Source organism: Daucus carota, chromosome 1, assembly GCF_001625215.2.
Source record: "Daucus carota subsp. sativus chromosome 1, DH1 v3.0, whole genome shotgun sequence".
In the NCBI taxonomy this organism is placed as follows: Eukaryota; Viridiplantae; Streptophyta; class Magnoliopsida; order Apiales; family Apiaceae; genus Daucus; species Daucus carota.
In genome coordinates, this window is record NC_030381.2 from 27,895,816 (window position 1) to 27,917,814 (window position 21,999).

Genomic DNA, 21,999 nt, shown 5'->3' on the forward strand with positions numbered 1-21,999 from the left:
TCTGGCTTATATGATAAGGTAGCAGCACCTATATATGAATGTAGACATCAGTGAGTACTTTGCACCAGCTAGCAATACCTTGTATTGCTCTTGATCATTTATCCGCTGATATGGCAAGACATGTTTACTTAGATTCTTTTCAGTTTTCATTAAAACTCGGCTTCTGTTTTTTGTTGTCTGATAATTTTGTTTAAAATTTGGAAACAGGCAGAGATGGAGGTCGGAGAAGCTGCAAACAAGTATCTCAGCCCATGGAACAAGAACAAAGAAAAAGGTGGATTCAGAGCCGCCTCATTCGTTTATGGTATGTTTCTCCAAACTATTGATAGCTACCCTGGTAACACTAAAATGTTACGTGACTAACTAGAGATCTGATACCATGTTAAGTGACCAGTTCTCGTAACCCGAACGTGTTAGGGAAAGGACTTTACATGACCATATTTTATTTTCACAAATAACATGGGACAATTTTTAATTTATTGCTACTTTGTTGGTGTAGGGTTTGTGTTTTTGGATAACATAGGATTTATAGCAAACATGGTAAGTATGGTCCTGTACTTCATGTTACAAATGCACTTCAACCTCTCTGGTGCATCCACTACCCTCACCAACTTCATGGGATCTACTTTCTTGCTATCTGTCATCGGCGGCTTCATCTCAGACACTTTCATCAGCAGATTCCACACTTGCATTATATTTGGTGCCCTCGAAGTCATGGTATATTTACGCACACTTCCTGCATATGGACTTTACTGATTTAGCTATAAGCAGAACTATAAAAATGGCAATAAAAGTGTCAGATAATGGATATTATCTGACTTCTGTTTACTTTGCCTATATACATAAACTTCAGGGTCTGGCCTTGATAACAATTCAAGCTCGGTTTGACAAATTACATCCTGACCCTTGTTCGGTCCAAGAATCAAGCTGTTTGAAAGGTGGTATTTCTGTGATGTTTTATGGTTCTCTTGCTCTATTAGCACTTGGCAGTGGTGGTGTCAGAGGCGCCCTTCCAGCACTTGGAGCTGACCAGTTCGACGTCAATGATCCCAAGAGTGCGAAAGCCCTTGCAACTTACTTCAACTATCTTATTCTTGCCACCAGCGCTGGGGCATGTATTGGAGTGACCTTTGTTGTTTACCTTAGCATGCATGTTCACTGGTATTGGGGATTTTTCGTGGCCACCGTCCTTTCCTGCACTGCTTTCTCTTTTCTTTACACTGGCAAGGCTTTCTATCGCCTCCAAGTACCCGAAGATAGCCCTCTTGTTAAAGTTGTCCAGGTCTTTTTCTCATAATGCCTTAAGTCTTCAACAGTTGTCATTTTCATTCAGTTTAATCAGAAGCTAGCAAATTAAACAGTTGCAATGCTTGATGGATCACAGGTTATAGTTGTGGCCATTAAAAATAGAAAGTTGCCATTAGCAGAGAATTCTGCTGAACTATACGAGACGAATGAAAAAGAATCAGGACTTTCAGTTTATCGCAGAATACCACACACCAAACAGTTCAGGTAAGCCTGAATGGTCGAGTTCTCGGGTTCTTGTCCAATATTGTCAGTCTGTTACCCTAAATTGAGAAAGTATTTTTGATATCTTTTTCATTGGAACTATAATCCTACTAGTTAAATTTTTTCAACCCGTGATCGGATAATTTCAGTTGGCTAGACAAGGCTGCAATTTTGAGGAAAGAATCCAAACAGGAGCCTACAGCCTCAACTGGATGGACGATTTGCACGGTGACTCAAGTTGAAGAAGTAAAGATCATAACAAGAATGATACCTATTATATTTAGTACCATAATAATGAACACATGCTTGGCTCAACTCCAGACATTCTCAGTCGAACAAGGTTTCATCATGAACCGATATATAGGCTCCTTCCAAATTGAAGCTCCCACAATTCCAGTCATACCTCTTTTATTCATGTGCATTCTCATTCCTCTCTACGAGTTTGTTTTCGTCCCATTTGCCCGTAAGATCACTAAACACCCCACCGGCATTACTCAACTGCAACGCGTGGGAATTGGCCTAGTTCTATCCGTGCTATCAATGGCAATAGCAGGCATTGTTGAAGTAAAAAGGCGAAAGTATGCTCTTGACCACCCTGGAGAGTCCATCAGCATTTTCTGGCTCTCATTTCAGTTTGGCATTTTTGGTATCGCGGATATGTTCACTCTAGTAGGCCTCCTGGAGTTTTTCTACAGGGAGGCCCCTATCAAAATGAGGTCGTTATCGACCTCGTTTACATGGATTTCACTGTCATTCGGATACTTCTTAAGCACCATATTTGTGACCATGATCAACTCTGTGACCAAGAAAGTTACACCAAGCAAAAAAGGATGGTTGCATGGACAAGACCTTGATACTAACAACTTGGACCTGTTTTATTGGTTTTTAGCCATTCTGAGTTGCCTCAACTTTGTACATTATCTGTATTGGGCCAACTGGTACAAGTACAAAACAGAACAAGTGATGATTGAGCCCCTGCAGGCTCAGGAGTCAATATCCACAAGTGCTGCCTACTTGATAAAAAAGGATGATGGTAAGGCTCAGAATGAGTAAAAGCCATCTACATGTTTTATGTGGTAATTAGATGGGATGTTCTGGTAGTCTAAGTTCTATTTTCTGGTCTTTCATGTGTAAAATTTTGTAAAGGGCAATGCTCTGGACATATGCCCCATGGTTCTTTCAATCTAATAATGACAATTTTGTTAACATGTAAAATATTGTTATAGCATTGTTTTAGTGTGGGATGTATTTCATTACCTTTCTTATTAAGGAATTTTCATTATTTTTTTATGATATAATGTGTATTGTTCTTAATATCGGTGATAAATACCGATTAATCATCATTCCATAACACGTCGAACGGTAGTTCTCCGATTATCCAATTATCAACTGATCAACTCCTAATTAATCTAATTAATTGTAAATTTGTGCTTATCAAATAAATCTAATTCGTATTTTTTTACTACAACTCAAGATAGTGCTATTTTAGGGACACTAAAATGAGAGTTATAGGATCGCTTTTATAACTAGCACCGAAATCTGTCTTTACATTAGATTGTTGTATAAACCTCTTCTACGAGAATTATGTTTTATTAGTCCAAGTTAAATGAAAATATATCTACTATCCTAAGTTAGGTATCATTAATATTATTAGTCAGTTTTCTAAACAAATTGTATTAAAATATTTAATAAAAATAATATATTTTAAAAGACAAAACAATTATTAAGCAAAATATATAATAAAAATTATTTTATAAGTAACCACGAATTTCTGCGCTCGTCGAAATAAATAATCAAGGATTTAGGTGCCAAATTAGATTGAGGGTTCTAAACATAACTAAATAATAAATAAACTTAATATTTCTTCTTAAAATATTTTTTGGTCAACATCCTTTGAGAGAAGAGGGACAGCCTAGTAGTGCAATAAATGTAAATTCCGGTGCTGAAAATGACTAGGTCACATCTCATCATCCCATCCTGTTCAGTCTTCTGATCAAAAGAAATTACCCACATTTTACTTTAATAATTTGTTGTTTTTTAATGGCTAGGACTTGAAAAAACCCCACAATGTTCTTTTGACAGATCACAAGCATGTGATGAAAGAACATCATCATACAGCACACTTTCTTGCTAAGCTCTGCTGGTTTTTCCTTTAGTGTGTTGTTCTAAGCTTTTCTTGGTTGTTGCCAACCATATCATTCTTCTATAAATCTTGTTGCTTTCTTTTTCTTTCTAGATACTTCAAAGCTTTTTATCCATGGCTAGTGAAGCTGGTGTAGCAGATCATCCTACTTCCTCTGAGGTACTCTTTTATCTTGCATTCTGCATGTATGTCTCAGCTTAATGTTTATATGTTTGTTTATTGTTAGTTGTTACTGTGTAGTACTATAGGAAAATTTTATGTTCTTGCTCAGAATCAACATGAATTTTAGTACTGTAAGGCCATTTAATTTGATGGAAACTAGAATGTTAAGCTTTGGTTGAGCCGAAAAGCGGTTTGATTTTAGTATGATGGTGTTTCAGAGTTCAATCATGGTAGTACTCATCTCTGAACTGATTTGCCTAGTTATAACTGATATTAATTAGAACTGAGAAGGTGGCAAGATGTTTACAAATTGTTGAAAATATCTTATTTGAATAAGGATTATGTGTTTAAATACAGTAGTTCTGGCACCAAGTATAATATGTTGTTGCAGATGATATGAGATTTCTGCAACAGACTGAACAGACAAGCTTTCTGAATAGAAGATTGAAATATGCAGAACAAGGGATCAATTAATAATGCTAAACACAAGTCTTTCTGAAGCTATATTGAAAAACTTCATCGATGATATATTCTTTAATTTATCCTAAATCACTGTAATAAATACTGAACAAATAATTTTAGGATCACAGGCATATATAATTGCAGTAGTTGAGGATATTGAGTTTTTTCCTAATTTCTGTTTCTCTGGTGCGGATATTACCAATCGAAGTTGGACTAGATGTAAATTAGGAATCACACAGCAAAATGGCTTTCTATAGTAGCCGGAATATGTAATGCTTGTCTTTGTGAGATCACTTGTGAAATATCTATATTGAAAGGCACGTATGATTTTAACAGGAACTTATCGGTGAAACTCATACACAGATGACTTCACCAAGTTCCGATCTCCTCCCACTTTGCATATTTAAATTTTCTATGAGACGTTAATATATTCATGCTTTCCTGAGAATGCTCGTGAAATCTGTTAATATGTCATGTTAATCTCTAAAATTTTGAAATGAGAGGTTATTGCTAAGATAATTTGCAGAAGGGGGTTATCTGGTTTGCCAGGTAACGCTTAAGATGATAATGCAGATCACATGTTATGATTAAAAGATGCTGCACTGTCACCTTTATTTTTTAAACACTGACTTTAACTTTTCATTTTTAATTCTCTCTTCGACTTTTTTCTTGCTTTTAACTTCTTTTAGTGAGGCATTGTAATCTTTTTCCTTGAATGGAAATGATTGATTTTGACATTATTGCAGCAGGCACAGGAAGTTCATGAAGAGGTAAAAGCATGTGAACCAGAGATCATTTCTCCAGCTGAGGTAGAGAAGCCAGAACTCAACTCGTTGCCAGTTCCTGTGGCGCCTTTGTCTGAATCTGAAGATAAGATTGAGGCAAAGCCAATTCAGGCCCCAACGAATGAAGAGCTAAAGGAAAGAGACGAGGAAGAGAAAGCTCCTATTGCACCTGTAGCTGATGCTGAAGAGAAAATTGAAGGCAAGAATATCGAGTCTTCTGTAGTTACACAGGAAAAGATAACTGTTGAGGAAGAAATGTCAACAGTAGAAATGGAGCCAACTTCAGAGGAAAAGCTGAAATCTGAGGACTTCACTAGTCCAAGTGTTGTTTTGGCTGAAGAAGTCCAGCCTCTGGCTTCTGAAGTACTTCCTTCTATCGCACCTGAATCAAACGTTGAAGATAAGAGTTTTGAGCCTTCCATAATTGAATTAAATGTCGCAAGTGAGACTCATGTAGCTGCAGAAGCAAAGATCGTTGCTGAGCCTCCTCTAGTAGAAGAGAACATTGTTACTGAGCCTTTTGTAGTGGAAGAAAAGCTTGTTCAGAGTCTTGTAACTGAAGAAGAGAAGAACACCACTGAGTCTCCCGTAGTGGAAGAGAAGATATCAACTCAGACTCCTTTAGTGGAAGATAAGCTTGTTCAGACTCCTGTGGTTGAAGAAGAAAAGGACACCATTGAGGCACTTGCGGTGGAAGACAAGTTGTCAACTGAGACTCCTGCAGTGGAAGATAAACTTGTTCAGACTCCTGCGGTTGAAGTAGCAGACGACACAATTGAGAAACTTGTATTGGAAACAAAGACTGAAACTGAGACTCCTATAATTGAAGAAGCAAAGATCACTGCAGAGCCTCCTGTGGTAGAAGAGAAGATCGTGATTGAGCCTCTTCCAGTAGAAAAGATTCTACACACTTTTGCCGTTAAAGAAACTGAGGAAACCAATGAGCAACTTGTAACAAATGAGGAAATCTTATCTGAGGCAGGACAAGAAAAGCTTGTTCAGGCTCCTGTGGTTGAAGAGACAAAGGTCATGACAGAGCAAATTATAGATGAAGAAAAGACCGCAACTGAGACTTCTGAAACCAAAGAAGAGAACAGCGGTATAGAGCCTCCTCCAATGAAAGAGAAGTTTGAAACTGAGCCTCCAGTTGAAGAGAAGAATGTTAAGATTCTTACAGTTGAAGAAACAAGAAACAGTGCCGAGACTCCTATTGTTCAAGAAGTGAAAAGCATGACTGGGACTCCTTTAGTTGTAGAAGAGAATTATGCTACTGGAGCTCCTCTAGTCGAACAGAAGATCATGACAGAACCTTCAGTAGACGAGAAGATCGTGACAGAAACTCCTGTAGAAGAGAAGATTGTTGAGAATCCAGTGGTTGGAGGTTCGAAGAACAAAACCGAAACTCCTAATGTTGAGGAAGTGAAGAATGAGACCAAGCCTCCTGTAGTTGAAGAAGAGAATGATGCCATTGAGGCTCCCATAGCTGAAGAAGAAAAAAGCTTCACTGAGCCTCCTGTAGTAGAAGAAGCAAATCACATATCTGAGTCTTTTGTAGTACCTGAAGAAGTGAAGAAGGCTGTAAATACTCCTGATGCCTTTATTTCTGTTGAAAATGAATCTATAGTGGCACAAGATTGTGCTGCTGAGACAGACTCACCTGATGTCTCAGAACCAGAAGTTAAGATTGCTGAAAGCAAGCCAGTGACCGACAATTCTGAATCACAGGAAGCAGAGGAAGCAAAGGTGGAGCTTGTTGAGGTAAAGTTAGGAGAGAATGAAAAAGCAGTTGAAATTCTAGAGTTATCAACGAAAATTGATGATAAAAAAGAGGAGGAAGTCGTAGGTCCTGTTAAGGATTTAGAACAAGAGTTGGTGAAAGACGAAGGAATTCCTGAACCACAGCCTATTAAGGAAGAAGTTCATGAAACATCAACTACTGTGGTAGACGAAGCACAAGTACATGTAGTAGTTGAAGCTCAGAAAAGTGTGGAGGTCCCAAAGCAAGACGAATCCACTGAAGAAACTTCTGTAGAAGCCATAAGTTTAGGCGAAGCTTTACTACCAACCAAAGAAGATCAACCTGATGCAAAAGAAGAGATTTCAGCTGGCAAAGCAGATTTAGATGAAGAGTTACCGAAACAAGAAGCTCATACATTAATGAAGGTTGAAGCGGAAAATGAAGTCAGAGATGTGAAAGCTGAGGACTGTTCTCAGCTTGAGACAACAGAAGCTGAGGAAGTTGTTAAATCTATTCCAAACACTGAGGTTGCTGAAAACCTCTTGGAAGGCATCATTTCATCCAGAGACGTGGAACCAGTTGCAGAAAATGGGAACAAAGACAAGAAAAGTGAATCTGTCACTCCAGCTGAAACCGGTAGTAATGGAACAATGGAGGATAAAACATCAGAAAAACCTGATGATAATAAACTGGAGAAGCCTGATGCGGAGGAGAAAGGAGAGGACAACGAGACTAAGGATCTTGATGATAAAGCAACGTTGCAAGACCTCCCTCAAGAGGTGGTTACAGTACAATCCACTCAAAAGCAGTCAAAAACCATCTTATCAAAGGTGAAAAACACATTTGTCAAGGCAAAAAAGGCTATCACTGGAAAATCCAACGGGAAAACGCCTTCTTTTGACCCTAAAGGAGAGATTAAAGTATAATTGTTTGCAGAGTAAAGCATTATGGCATGATCTTCCTTGCTGTTATGATACAGATTGCTGTTTTTTTGTTTTTTTTTTGGTTGTGTTTTATTGTTTGTCGGCCTGAGTGTTCATAGACAGTATACATAGTGCTTTGTTCAAAAATTTATAGCTTGTAATATAGGAGAACAACTTTATATTGTCCATTCTATATTTCTCGGTTGTATCATATTTAGTATGTATGGTTGGCATCATAGTGATTTGTTGGAAAGGTTGAAGGTTAATGTACTAAGGTTGTTCTACATTTGCATGTTGTTATAATGAATTCATAATAGCTTGATATTGCTTTAAGGAGACAGTTACGTAGTAGACTCGGGTTTTCATATATATCCTTTCCTCGTTGATTTTTTCATTTTTTGATTATCAGTAGTCTGCTGACGGTTTACACACACAAACACGACTATATTGTTTTGCAATTCACAAGTACAATGGTCAAATTCATGGGTCTGTCGAACTATGCTTATAATGCTTTTCATTCAATATTAAGTATCAACTAAAGAAAATCAGAAAAAATGCAAAATTGATCTTTGATAAATTTTAAGAATGCCTGGTGAGTGGTGATACACAGATGAGCTCAAAAAACGTCTATAAAAAAATGACTTGTTGGTACACCTAGTAAGAACATACTTAAGTTCTTCTCAGAATACCAAAATTTGTAAAACTTCTTAATTCTTGTTGTATGCTCCTCGAAAAAAATCACGACGAGTTTCTAACCTTTTTTTTCACCTCATTCCCTGATACCCCTGTGCTTTCGGTATCCTAGTTGCAATATATCAAACTCAGGATACAAAAACTTCAACTCCATGAGGCCACCAAAGTCCTCTGATCCATAGGTTCGACTCTGGCTTTCAAGAACTGCGTATTAAAATGCAGGTTTATTTGGTGTCTGGACTAAAATGATAATGATATCTAACTTGTGTAAATCAAGTGATAGGATAAATTACAGTGGAAATTAGAAACTGAATCAAAATTAATGAATTTAAATCACTAGCATCACTACCCGGTGCTGTGGCGGAACCAGGATTAAAATTTTGGGATGGCTCAAATATCTAATTATATCCACAAGTATAAGGGGCCGCCGCCTGCCGGAAAGAAGGAGAGTAGATCGGAACTTCAAATAGGGATGTTGGATATGCTGTGAAATTACGGATGTTGTCCTTTCCGCACTGCATTTCCCGCACCCCCGCGTATTGGTGAACGATATTCGTCATTATGCCACCTGGCGCGCATCCCCTGCCGCACCGATGCGCCCCGTGCGCACCCCCTTGCGATTCTTCAGTAATGTGCCATATTCCTGCTTTTAATGTGAAATAGAGTTTTGGTCACTGAACCGATCTATAACTTTCACTTGGGTCATTGTACTCAAAAAACTGTCAGTCAACTGATTATATTGATAAAAAATTTCAATCAGGACACTGCCCGTTAGTAACGTTAAAACTTGGACAGAAAGATAAATCAACAGGTGATGTGACTTGTTTTCCACCAACGTGGCAGTTTGAAACAAGGCACTCGGGTCATATGACCGTTGCACCTGCCATTTAAATCACATACACCCATTCTTTTCTCTCATCTCCCCGGCATCTTCATTTTTAAAATTAAGGTTCATGTCTATATTCAAGATGATGAGCGAAATGTATACTTATGTTGTTTCGTGCCCAGTTGCCCGATTCTCATCTTCACCACAAGTCTTCGTTTCAACATCCCCAGCATCATTAGCTCCACCTTCATTAGTGCCTTCGTCTTCAAAATCTTTTGGTTGAGTAACACGAACCTCAATACGAGTTCGTACCATATTTGGAATTATGGTTTAGATCAGTTAATTTAGGGTTTAGATCGATGAGATACAGATGGATTAAATGATATGAATTGGGGAGAGATAATGGTCGGGGTTTAATTACTTGTGTGGGTCATAAGATAGTTAGGTGGTTTTATTAGCGGGCGGGTTGAAGAGCTGATGTGGCAGCACATGTGTGGGCATTTAACAAAAGACCGTCTAAAGTCAACAAGTATTAACGGTTGTGAAATTTTTATCGTGATCAATGATTCAATTGAATATTTTTACTAGTTAAGTGACCTTACTGACAGCTTTTTGAGTACGAGGATCCAGGTGAAAGTTATATAGGTCAGTTCAATGACCAAAACGTCATTTAACCCTTTTCCCCTTTTAAGAAAATATCTCACCACTTTCTGAACACATTTCTGTATAAGTTCTTGTTGTCTTTATTGAAGCATATTCTTTATCTTAAACGAATCCCTAACCAAATTCACAATACAACAAAGATGATCAAAAAAATCACTTAGTGTATGAGAACATTTAGCCACAACAACAACTAATAACTGCAATTTCATGACTAATTTAAAGTAATCCGAGAGTCCCAAATTAGACTATAACAATTCAATAATTCAGAACTAACAAAAAAATCAAAATTATCATTCTAATTAGCGAGGGCTTCCGAAATCAATTCAGGATCAAACGACGGTATATGTGTAAGAGAACACTCTTCAAACTCTAATTCTTGGAAACTCCCGATTAACAATTTCATTATACAAAATCATTAATGACAAAAAAAGATTAAAGACTAAAAATTTATCCAAGAATCAGAAAACCCATGAACAAAAAAATGAGAATATTAAAGGATAATCAATCAATTTATCATATCTTGATGATTGGAAAACAAGTGCGAAAACAGAGTATTGAGTAAATACGAAATCACCTATTGAATTTGTAATTCGATAAGCCCCTCTCTATTTATCAGGGTCGCGCTCAAGAAAGAACCAGTCCGTAAATTATAACCATGGAACCACTAAGGTTCTAGAACCTTAAATTTTAAATAGATTTTTAGGATCTAAATCTATATACATGTTTTTTTCCCATGTTTTTTCATCGTTGTGTGTGTTCAAAAATAATTTTAAAAAACATAGATATTGACATTTTTTGCATGTAAAGTTCTGCTGCAGAACTCTAACTAATCTATACTATACTATAATAAGCCAACATAAGAATAATTTATAGTCGTACAAAATTTTGGTTTGGTCATCTCTTTTGTAACTACAAGTCTGTCCCATATAAACTTCTCTTACTCTTACAATATTAAAGAGTTTTATACCGTTTAAATTACTAACACTTGAGATGTAGTACAAGATAAAAACTCCACCATTATTCTTTTAAATATATTTAATATACTATATTATAATAAACCGACATCGGTATAATTTGCAGTCGTCCAAAAAATATAATCAGTTGGTAAATATAATCTGGTTAAAATCCAATTCATCAATTCTAAAATACTAATAAGATGATGTTAAAATTTAAATTATAATTAATAAAGTACGAATTCTATACCAGCTTGTGCGTAAGGTAAGTGTTATATGAGTTCTCTCTCTAATTATTCTCTCTCGAACATGACCCTATTTATTATTGTACATTTTAAAAAAATTATGTTGACATCTATAATTCAGCAGAGGCTAAAAAAATATTTTCGCTGTTTTTTCGAGGTCGGGGTAGCTCTAGCATCCCCACACCCTCTGCATCCGTCACTGACCAGGTGGTGTCATTGTATTAGTTGAGTTATCATTTGCACTTTCTCCGGCATTCGTATCTTCATATATCAAATAAAACACACTTCAAATTTTGAACATAATTAGCTTATTTCCAGGTTATTCAGTGTGATAACATGAGTCAAATCATTGCGTTTTATAAGCTCCCCCTAAATTCTTAATTTTGAACGTATAATAACTTAGATGACCGAATCTTACCTCTAGTAATTATGTGAACAAATCTTACCTCTAGCCATTACATGATTATGGAGCCATTTGGCCAAGCTTAAAAAAAGTGATTTCGTGCTTAAAGTGAAGAAGTGGATTAGAAGTGAGAAGTAAAAAATTTAATAAAGTGTTTGGAAAAGAAGCAGAAGCTCTGAGAGAGAAGATAGCATTCCCAGCTTCTTAAAAATGCTTCTGCTTATTTACACAAACGGGTCAAGAAAAGTAGAAGCCAGAAGCAGTTTCTGCTTGTCGAAAACAAACACCCCCTATATTTGTTGGTACTGATGTGTATTCACTTTCGACGACTTGACTAAGCAAGTTATATCGACCAGTATCGTGTTTTCACTTTTTCATTTATGACAACTTGACTAAGTAAGATTTCGAGAGTTAATTCTGATATTATATGTGACGACCCAAATTAAATCCAGAATCTTTTTCACAAATCGGGTAAAGCCTGGAATTTCAAATCTGAAATTAGCTGAATTATATCGGTATAAATGCAACAACTTGACTAGTAAACAAGCCCACAAAAAGTCCTGAAAAGATCATAATTTGGTAATTATTCTTATGCACTGAACTAAAACTTTACTCTTCGATGTGGGACTAACGTGACACATTCATGAATGGAACAAGACAAACCTAGTAAGGCGATTTTACAAAAATGTCTAATATTAAGGTTTCATTACATTTTCTTATAAAAATTTGTGTAACTTCTTCACTAAAAAAATTTATTCATGCACAACAACACACCAAGATTGCCGATGTAACGAACTTCTGGTCTTATCATTCTCCAAGTCCAGTTACCTATATTCGGTCAAACAAACGGTTCAAGCCAGCGGGCTATGAGTAGCCAAACCGTAACCGACACACGGCTCGGGAGGTCAGGATTCGGGTTTATCGGGTTGACGGTTCAAGGCTTTTTTTAAAAGATAGTTTTTTTTTTATTTTATTATAGTAAAACTCATTTGTAAATTTTAACCGCAGATCAATAATTGTTAATAAGTTGTAAACTAATAATTATTAATAAGTTGCCATCAATTATTAGTTATTAAATATATTCGAATTTATGATTTCAGTTTAATATTAAAATATAATTTAATTATTAATAAGTTGTAAACTAATAATTAATATTTTGAAAAAACAGGACGATACCTCGTATAAAATTTTATATATATATTGGAGACTCTTCATAAAAAATTCAACATAATCGCGTCAACAAATTAAATAAAAATACACAACAAAATATATTCATCACCATCCATGGATCGTCTTCGCCGTCCGAGTCATCTTCTTGTTTCTCTTATTGTCTTTTCTCAGCTTGATCTCAAGCCTTTTTGCAAACACAAATCTTTAACGCGTTTGGCACAAAAACTGATCTCTTCTCATCTAAAACTCATCCTCCTGCACTAAAAATAAATTCTTATGTAAATGTCGAGACAGGGACTACTAATACGTCTCGTGCAACTTTAGCTGAAACTGAAAAGTGTATGTCATAATTCTTTCATTATGTTAATATTTCAAAATTGTCGTCTAATTTGTACTTATAAGGAAAAAATCCGAAGCATAGTAGTATTAGCTAGAAGGTGCAGGACTCGACTTAGTACAAATTCTATATTTTCGGTTTTAGTTTATATATTTGAAATAGTACTAATAAATCTACTAGAACTCCTTATTTTTTGTGGTATAGCATTTTGAGTTCTCGGAACATACGAGTCTATAAGACGATACAAAAAATAGAGACAGTAACACATAAAATATAACTATATGAAACTCCTAATACTTCATGCTAATGTTAAAACATATTTTCTAAACCTTCCTGTTTAACACCGGGAACAAGTAGGCATGCAATACCATAAATATAGAGAAAAACTGTAAAATATTCAATCTATTTCACTTTCATATCATGAATAATTGAACTAAAGTATTCATTTTCTTCATAATCACGTAAAGTGGTAACAATACTAACACACTCAATTATAACATGATTTACATTTAGTTCGTTGACACAAGAAAATAGCTTGGTGGCATGTGCATAGCAGGCAGTTATATCACGTATAGTATTAGCCAATTGCCAATCCATTTTTATAATTAATACACCCCTGTATTGGTTGTTAGGATCAGAATTATATAATTCAGTGATAATGGCCTTAAATTTAAGTACTTCATTTATTAATTTATAAGTCGGTCTCCACCTCGGATAGAGGTGGCCAAATGAGCGGTTTTGAACTGTTCGTTCGGGACCGGCCCACCAAAAAATTCGACAAAATTCGATTCGGAACGAGTTTGATTAGGCCCGGACCGGCTCGTTATATTTTACGAAGCAAATACGAATCCTGATATAAGAAATCGGAACCGTCCCGCGAATTAACGAGCCACTCAAGAGTGCGAGCGAACCGCGGTTCGAACAAACGAATCCAACGAACGAACTGGGTAGGCGAGCTAGTCAACGGGCTGAACGAACGAGTCAACGAGCAAACGAGTACCATCACAATTTACGACCAATGAACAATCATGATATACGGAGTATTTGATTGTCAAAAATATCATTGGCTTTTCTGACAAAGGAGAAAATTAATTAATATTAAAATTAAACATGTTTGAAAGGTTGTAAATTGTAATTATATATATATTAGCTTATAACTCATGCAATGTATGAATATATTTTTAATAATTAGTAATTTTTTACATAGATTTATATTAATAGTTGATTATTGATTAATATATATTTGAAGGAATTTGAAATCTAAAATTTTACTAATATTTTAGTGAAATAGTGAAAATTTAATAAAAGTATTTTTAATAATTAATAATTATATATATATATATATATATATATATATATATATATATATATATATATTTTTAAATTAATAGTGTGTATTGTACTAGACTACAAATCAACGATCAAAATTTTGCATATTTAATTTAAATAATATAATATAGATGTCGGACTTATTTAAATAATATAAATTAAAATCTTTTAACTAACACGTCAAAAAGGTTAGCACATGAATAAAAGTATGTGAAATCAGAATTAATAACTGAAGTAACCAGACGCGAATCAATTTATGATTCGTGAATTGATTCATGATTCGTGAATCAGAATTGATTCGCGAAGCGGGAATGATTCGCAGTTTAAGGCTGGCTGAGTGGGTATGTTCTGTCTCGAATTTTTTTCAGTTTTTTTGACTTCTTTTATTTACAAAATAGTAAATTTATTTTAAAAAAAATATTTGATTAATTAGTTAAATTTGAGTTTTTTTTTGGGAAATCTACAAAACTACCTACCTTTTCTTTAATTATTTACAAAAATACTACCTTCCAGAATTCTTTTTAAAAATACCTTTTCATAAAATCTTTTTTTCAAAAATACTGTTTGCAACTTTTGCAACCTCATCTGCAACTCCAGGCGGCGCCAGCCGTGTTGCAACCTCTTTTGCAACTTCATATGCAACCGAATTCCTGATTTCAAGTTCCAGTTTTCAAATGTCGTTTTCGACCTCATTTTCGGAATCGATATATATATATATATATATATATATATCGATTCCGAAAATGAGGTCGAAAACGACATTTGAAAACTGGAACTTGAAATCAGGATTTGTAATTGCATATATGGTTGCATATGGTTGTATTCAGTTGCATATGGTTGCATTCAGTTGATTCTATTGTAATCTAATGGCCCCGCCAGGGGCACACCATACATCTGTTGTTACTTACGGTTTTCAGTTGCATTTAGTTGCAACTGAGGTTGCAAATGAAGTTGCAACTGCAGTTGCAACTTCATTTGCAACCTCATTTGCAACTTTTGCAACCTCATTTGCAACTTTTGCAACTTACAGTTTTCAGTTGAACTAGTTGCAATTGCAGTTGCAACTTTCCATTTTTATTTGCAACTTTTGCAACCTCATTTGCAACTTTTGCAACCTCATTTCCATTTTTATTTGCAACTTTTGCAACCTCATTTGCAACTTTTACGGCTGCGCCGCCCAAGGTTGCAAATGAGGTTGCAAAGGTTGCAAATCGTATTTTTGAAAAATTTTTTTTATGAAAAGGTATTTTTAAAAACAATGAAAAAGATGGTAGTATTTTTTAAAAAATAATTTTACAGATGGGTATTTTTAAAAAGATCCCATTTTTTTTTTGGGCCGACGAGTGGAGAAAAAAATTTCTCTTGCTCAACAATATTATTCTCATCATTTTCTTGATAATCTTCATGAAATGTCTTGTCAACATTATTGTCAAATATCATATCTTCATCACTATTATCGTTGTTGGATTATCACTTTTAGATTGGTCACCCTCATAACCGTTGTCAACATTATTGTCAAATATCATATCTTCATCACTATTATCGTTGTTGGATTATCACTCTTAGATTGGTCACCCTCATAACCGCTGTCAATATCTTCAGGGTCATTAAATTTATTGTACAACCCCTCAAACTCTCTTTCGATTCGATTCTATTTTAGCTTGAGTTAATTTTGGAAAAACATTTGCATTGCATTTGGATTTTTTTCGTGAAATGTTCCAATTTCATCTATTAACATGACAAGTGGTGGAAGCTTTGTCATAAAAATCTTAACATAAGCGAACCACGATTGATCATTTGACACATCTACAAAACATAAGGAACACTTTCTAACTCAAATAATATTCCAACATCTAATAAATGATATGATAGACTAAAATAACCACCATGTGAATCACTTGATACAAATATTATGTGTTACTCTATCAAACTCATTTCATTACAAAATATGGACTCATCATTATATTGTTTCTAAAATTTTCTTCAATTTGACCCTCAATTATATAATTTAATTATGAATTGTTGATCTAGTAGTGAATTACATATACAAAAAACAAAAGATAGAGTTTACGATTATCAAAGAAAACTGGTGTCGCGCTACTGAAACTGACACAAATATAGACATTTTCATAACAACATATTGACTATGAACCTCTCAAAACAAATATCGATTATCAAAATGACTCAATATTATTCACTAATTTAAAACAAATCTAGCAATACCAACACATGATATATTACACATGAGTGATATGCACACTCATGTGTATATAAATATATTAAAATCCTGAACATTTATAAGAATATTTGTTAGCTTCATCCTAACTCTGCCTATCCATGTCATTAATGTTGGAATCGTAGTTGCTTAGTTTACACAATAATTGAGAACATAAGATTTTTGAAGACAAAATGAAATGAATTAAACAATAATTGAAATAATTGTATTACACATTCACTTGTTTTGATCGTTATATCCCTTTCACTTGGTTTGGTTTTCTGTTCAGAACACTATATGTGCGTCTCACATATTTGACGAAATTTCGTCGGATGATCAAACTAAACTAATATAGTATGTTATCCTTTCAAATTCTTAAACTAAATTGACAAAAAAAAAAAATCAACTAATCATTTTAGTGTGAAAATAAAATAGTTAAGACCACTGTAATGCATTTTTGTTTTTTATAATATTTTGAGACAAATTTTATCATAAAATATTATATGTTAAATAATATTTATTTGATTAATCTTTTTCCAATTTTACAATTATATGGGACCCACCTATCATATTATGTCAAACCACATTAAAGGTTTTAGGCTAATTATATCTTAAAATAATTACGATTTTGTAATTTATATGATCCAATTTTTAAATTATATTGACGTCATGTGTTTGTTATTGTAAACGATCATATTAGAAATATAAGTTAGTTTATTAATATTAAATAATAAATCTTTGTTATTAAATTAAATATTAAGAATTATCATATATTACGCAAGATATAAGATAGTAAATATAGTAAATATTAAATTATTTTATTTCATTTGACTTCATTATTTTGTTATTTTTAATATTTATAAAAGGTTAATGTTACATATCTCAAATCCTGTCCCAAATTGCATGACAGATAAATGACCCAATTTAATTGGGTGTTCTGTATGTATACGCGTAGTCCCATTATATCAATGTGAATCTTGTCCCAAATAACGTGACAGATAAATAACCGACTTTAATTGGGTATTCTATATATATACCGGTAGTTCTATTATTATTAACGTGAATGAAACCAATCAAAAACAACTATCGATCATTTGTCATTTGGAAGTAAAAATTTGATAACAATTTTTGAAATAACACTTTCCATTCATAAAATGCAGTAAATTTGGATACTGACTTGGATTTATGACTATACTCTACATTAAATTAAAAAATTAAAAATTAAAAGCAATTTTATTAATAACAATCTGGAATTAAGACCCGAAAAACCAGTTCCTAGAAAGCACATTGTAGAGTATCCATCTGTATCTCACTCAAGAAGAAGTGTTTCTCTGACATCCATCGAAGATGAAAGAAGGAACAGCCACCTGTGTCGAAATCATCCTGGCCATCATCCTCCCTCCTCTCGGTGTTTTCCTTCGCTTCGGCTGTCAGGTATATTATTTTTTATTATCAAATTTATTACGAAATCGAACTTATGAATTATCGTACATTAATTGCAAGATCTTCGGTTGATTGCATGACCCATATATGTTCTGATCCTCCGGATCTTATTAGAAATATGTAGTTATGTATCTGCATGCATAAATCACGTAAATTAGCGTGTTTATGTGCACGTGTATTTGTGTACCTTTTTGATTAATGTTATTACATGGTGGGGTTGCAAGGTGGAGTTCTGGATCTGCTTGTTGCTCACTTTTTTTGGATATCTGCCTGGAATTCTCTATGCAGTTTATGCTATTACAAAATGAAATTCCACCAATGCCCCTTGATTCCAGGTACTAATTTTCTGTATATTTCGAGAGTTTTTGTTATTAATCTCTTTTTGTGATTTCGGTTGCATAGATGATTTTATGTGGCGTCGAATTTGTTTTTTAGGTTCTTGTTAGGAATTGGTGTTTCGGGTGTGGTTATAAATGCAATATATTTTTTTTAATTATTAATGTTAGCTGAAAGTTATGATTCCGGGGGATTGATGATTTGATTGGGCTCAAAAGGAATTGATGGTCACAAATGTAATAGACTTTTTAATTACTGATGTTAGCTAAAAGTTGTGATTCAGGGTGATTGACAATTTGATTGGGCTCAAAACTTATATTTAGGCGTTGAAGCTAACTTAGTTATATTTAATATATACCGACAAAAAGAAGTTATATATAATATGACAAAATTTATATTTGATTGCAATTTGAGTCAACCTCAAGTTTGTTTACCCCCAGTATCTCAGTCTTTTGCATTGCCAGGCCCAAGACGAATGTTTGGTCGATTGTGTCACATAAGGGTTTGGTTTGGGATTCTTATATGCATTAACATATGTAGGTTGCTCTAGTATTTTCTTATTTGAGTTGTATTGTTGGTGGCACGATTGCACTCGATTTTAGATGGTCTTTTTCTGGTTTTTTTTGTACTAAACCCCTCTAAAATAATTTTCTACATCCTTGACTTATGTGCATTGTAGTGCTAAGGGAAGCCTAGTGCCTTTGTCTAGCTAGGTGAGTAGCTGTGATTTTAAGTATGCACACGAAACTATTTAAAGTCTTGAGTCAGTGCTTGGTGTTTGCCAAAGTGAAGGGCAGCATCAGCAATTGTAGACACTAGCACTTCGCGTTGAGAAGGAAAGATTAATTGGAGGATATACCTCTATGATAGTATTCAAGCTCCAGTGTTTGGGGGCGTCTCTGCTCATTTACAGGTCCTTGGATAATTTGGCTTCAGGACATGTAAACATGTTTAAAGTCTTGACTAACTGTCTTTGAAATTCAAAACAGTGACCAGGCAACCTTTGCAAGCCTAGAAGACTATTTTGAAACATATATAGTTCGAATCAATTGAATTCTAGTTTTCACTTCGAAAGCTTATGTTTGAAGGGCTTAGATTTTATTTCGCGAATAAAACTTAATAAGTTGTTTTCTCCTTTGTTATGCTAACAATCTCATCTGATGTGCGTGTGTCCATTTTTCTCGTAACCTTTTCGGATCAAGATACTTGCATAACTGATAGTGATTTATTTCAAACTGATTGTATTACGGTTTTTCTTGTCAGTTTCAAAACGTTCAAGCATGTAACTGAAGGTGATACATTTCCTCTTTTTTTTGCAGGTAGGAGAAAGAGGGTTTCGCAGTATTTTCTTCAGTTGGTTGAGAAACTCAGAGTTGTTTGAGGGACTACCATTTCGTTTTATGCTTTTTAGTTCTTATTTAGATGTCCTAGACTGTTTCTTTGTAATTGTTTGGATCAGCTTTTAGTATTAATGCTTGTGAGACTTTAGTTAAATCCTTTTTCTTATTTATACTATTCTGGTTAAATTCAGTATGTTTCTGGTTGTGATATAGCTTTTTCATAAGGCTTTAAATGGGCTAATCATAACAGGTTAGGAAAAAATCCTACTATGACTTGACATGTTACATGCTTATTTAGTTCCTGACCTGGACGTTTATTAACTGAATACAAAGAGTTGAGCCTGAACTGGAGCCATACTTCCTCTAGCTGACATATGTTCAGCTGGGAAGACTTGAGGCTGAACTTCCTACGACTAATGTCAGTCAGTCGAGGTTTTTCTTGCTCTCTGCCCACTCATTAGATAACTCAAAAATTTCAAAGAGGTTTTTTTAAGAATAGATCAAACTGTCTGATGCATTCTCCATAAATGTTCTCCAGAAATATACATATTTGCTAGCGAATCAAAAAAATGAAACATATTTTTATCTATCCTCAAGTGCTCATCAGGATGAAGCGTACATTCAGCATATGCATTTTACTTGGCAATTGTTTATTTCATTTCTCCTCCTTTCTTCGTATTATCTTCTCTCTCAGGTCATAGTTCATGCCATAGATTTGTTAGTCGTCAAAATGTCCTCATTTCATTCAAATGATCCAACTAGGTGATGAAGTGAAGAGCCGGAGTAACACAGATCTTTATATCAACTAATACGTTGTACACACGGATTCATCTTAGATTATGTGTCATCTGATTGATTATGCCTTCTGCATACGAAGCTTTTATGCAACCTGGGCGTATCGTTTTGGCCTTATAGTGATGCATGATCAGATTTTGCAGCTTCAGAAATGAGGCGTGGTAATTTGAAGCTTGTTGTGATTCTCTCCTGTCATTATCAGCTCAGTAGTCAAAAATCTTTGTTAAGTGTTGATTCGCATGGCCTTCGACAGAAACTTATTTGTTTCACATTCAAAATAAAATTTAAACAGTTTTTAGATATTTTCATTGTATTTTCGATGTCCAGTGAAGTCAATGACAAGCAAAAGTAAAGGGGATTTGATGGAAAGAGATACTGTAACACAAAGTAAGAGGCAGAGGTACAATTATTGACATTGATGCAGAGAATAAAGCTTGAAGGTGAAAGAAATAATTACCCATGTTCATGGAGATTTTATGCAGAGACATTGCAAACCAGAATCTTCACTACAAGTAACATGGCTCTAAGGGTCTAACATATAGCCTTTGGCAAAGTTCTGCAATGTTTTACTGGAGGAGATATCAGGAGAGAGCATCTTACAGACAACAAGTACCGCAACTCCCCCTCCCGAGAAATGCTAAAACTGCTTGACAGCAACCCCTTGGCGTCGCAGAGTTAGTAAGGGTCTTGGTATTTTCTTTCCTCGATCAGATATTATTATTTTTATTGTTACTGAGAATGGCTGGTCGTAAAAATTAAATAAATTAGGATATGGATTCACACCTATTCGAATAGAAGGTACATGTCTCTATTAAGTTTAAAGATGATCAGAACCTCAAACCTTCACTTGTTGATTTAAGTCCAACACTTCTTTTCACTAATCAATTCTTTTTCTCTTTTTTGCAAAATAAATTCTGTTCTCTTTACAACTTGCAGACAATAATTAGCCGAATTCTGTGTCATCAAGGCCTTGTTCAATTTAAAGATGCTGCAAACCATTTTGAAATATTTGTTGCCTGAGTTTTGATTGTGTGTTAACAAAAAAAATCCCTATTCAAAGTGTATTTGACAATTTCCCAAGTCCTCAGTACTTGTTGGGACATCTCCCGGAAAGTCTCATACTAATGGATATGACTTGCGTGTGAGATAATCCAACAATTTCCCTGTTCAGGAATAGGACTTTGCCTTCACTATTCCTTCATATTTTGCCGCTTGAATCCCTCAAAAGTCATGCTAAGATTTCATATGGCTACTTGTCTCCCGCAGGCTCATATACTAGAAGAGCCCCTGCTCTGCCTAATTCCAGACTTCTAAACCTACTCACTCAATCTAAGATAGTTACAAATTTAAACTCTTAAGTTGTGTTCACTTGGATGGAATGGAATGAAAAATTATAAGAAGTTTCATGGAGAAAGAAGAAAGTATGAGAGAATAGTGATTAAGTATGAGTGAGTCTAAATTTAATTAAAATTATATATATTTTCTATAATCTCCCCCAATTTAGAGTACAAATTTCATTCCTTTCTTCC

At 34.6% G+C, this 21,999-nt stretch overlaps 3 protein-coding genes across 4 annotated transcripts; all 3 read left to right on the top strand.

Moving 5' to 3' along the window:
• Window positions 1-27: 27 nt before the first annotated feature.
• Window positions 28-2,724, top strand: LOC108220254 (protein NRT1/ PTR FAMILY 4.5). Its single transcript, XM_017393973.2, has 6 exons — window positions 28-113; window positions 208-304; window positions 500-717; window positions 854-1,282; window positions 1,385-1,512; window positions 1,659-2,724. Exons 1-6 carry the CDS (start codon window positions 111-113, stop codon window positions 2,560-2,562), a joined length of 1,779 nt encoding a protein of 592 aa, XP_017249462.2. The 5' UTR covers window positions 28-110; the 3' UTR covers window positions 2,563-2,724.
• A 761-nt stretch (window positions 2,725-3,485) lies between these two features.
• Window positions 3,486-8,008, top strand: LOC108204535 (uncharacterized). 2 transcript variants are annotated; one of them, XM_017374027.2, is made up of 2 exons: window positions 3,486-3,811; window positions 5,026-8,008. In XM_017374027.2, the coding sequence occupies exons 1-2, from the start codon at window positions 3,767-3,769 to the stop codon at window positions 7,723-7,725; spliced, it is 2,745 nt and encodes a 914-aa protein (XP_017229516.1). In that variant the 5' UTR covers window positions 3,486-3,766; the 3' UTR covers window positions 7,726-8,008. The 2 variants fall into 2 exon arrangements, with proteins under 2 accessions (XP_017229516.1, XP_017229515.1); XM_017374026.2 differs by having other exon boundaries at window positions 3,515-3,811; window positions 5,023-8,008.
• A 9,831-nt stretch (window positions 8,009-17,839) lies between these two features.
• LOC108198286 (hydrophobic protein RCI2B) lies at window positions 17,840-19,868 on the top strand. Its single transcript, XM_017366050.2, has 3 exons — window positions 17,840-17,990; window positions 18,224-18,334; window positions 19,655-19,868. Exons 1-2 carry the CDS (start codon window positions 17,904-17,906, stop codon window positions 18,305-18,307), a joined length of 171 nt encoding a protein of 56 aa, XP_017221539.1. The 5' UTR covers window positions 17,840-17,903; the 3' UTR covers window positions 18,308-18,334; window positions 19,655-19,868.
• Window positions 19,869-21,999: the final 2,131 nt, after the last annotated feature.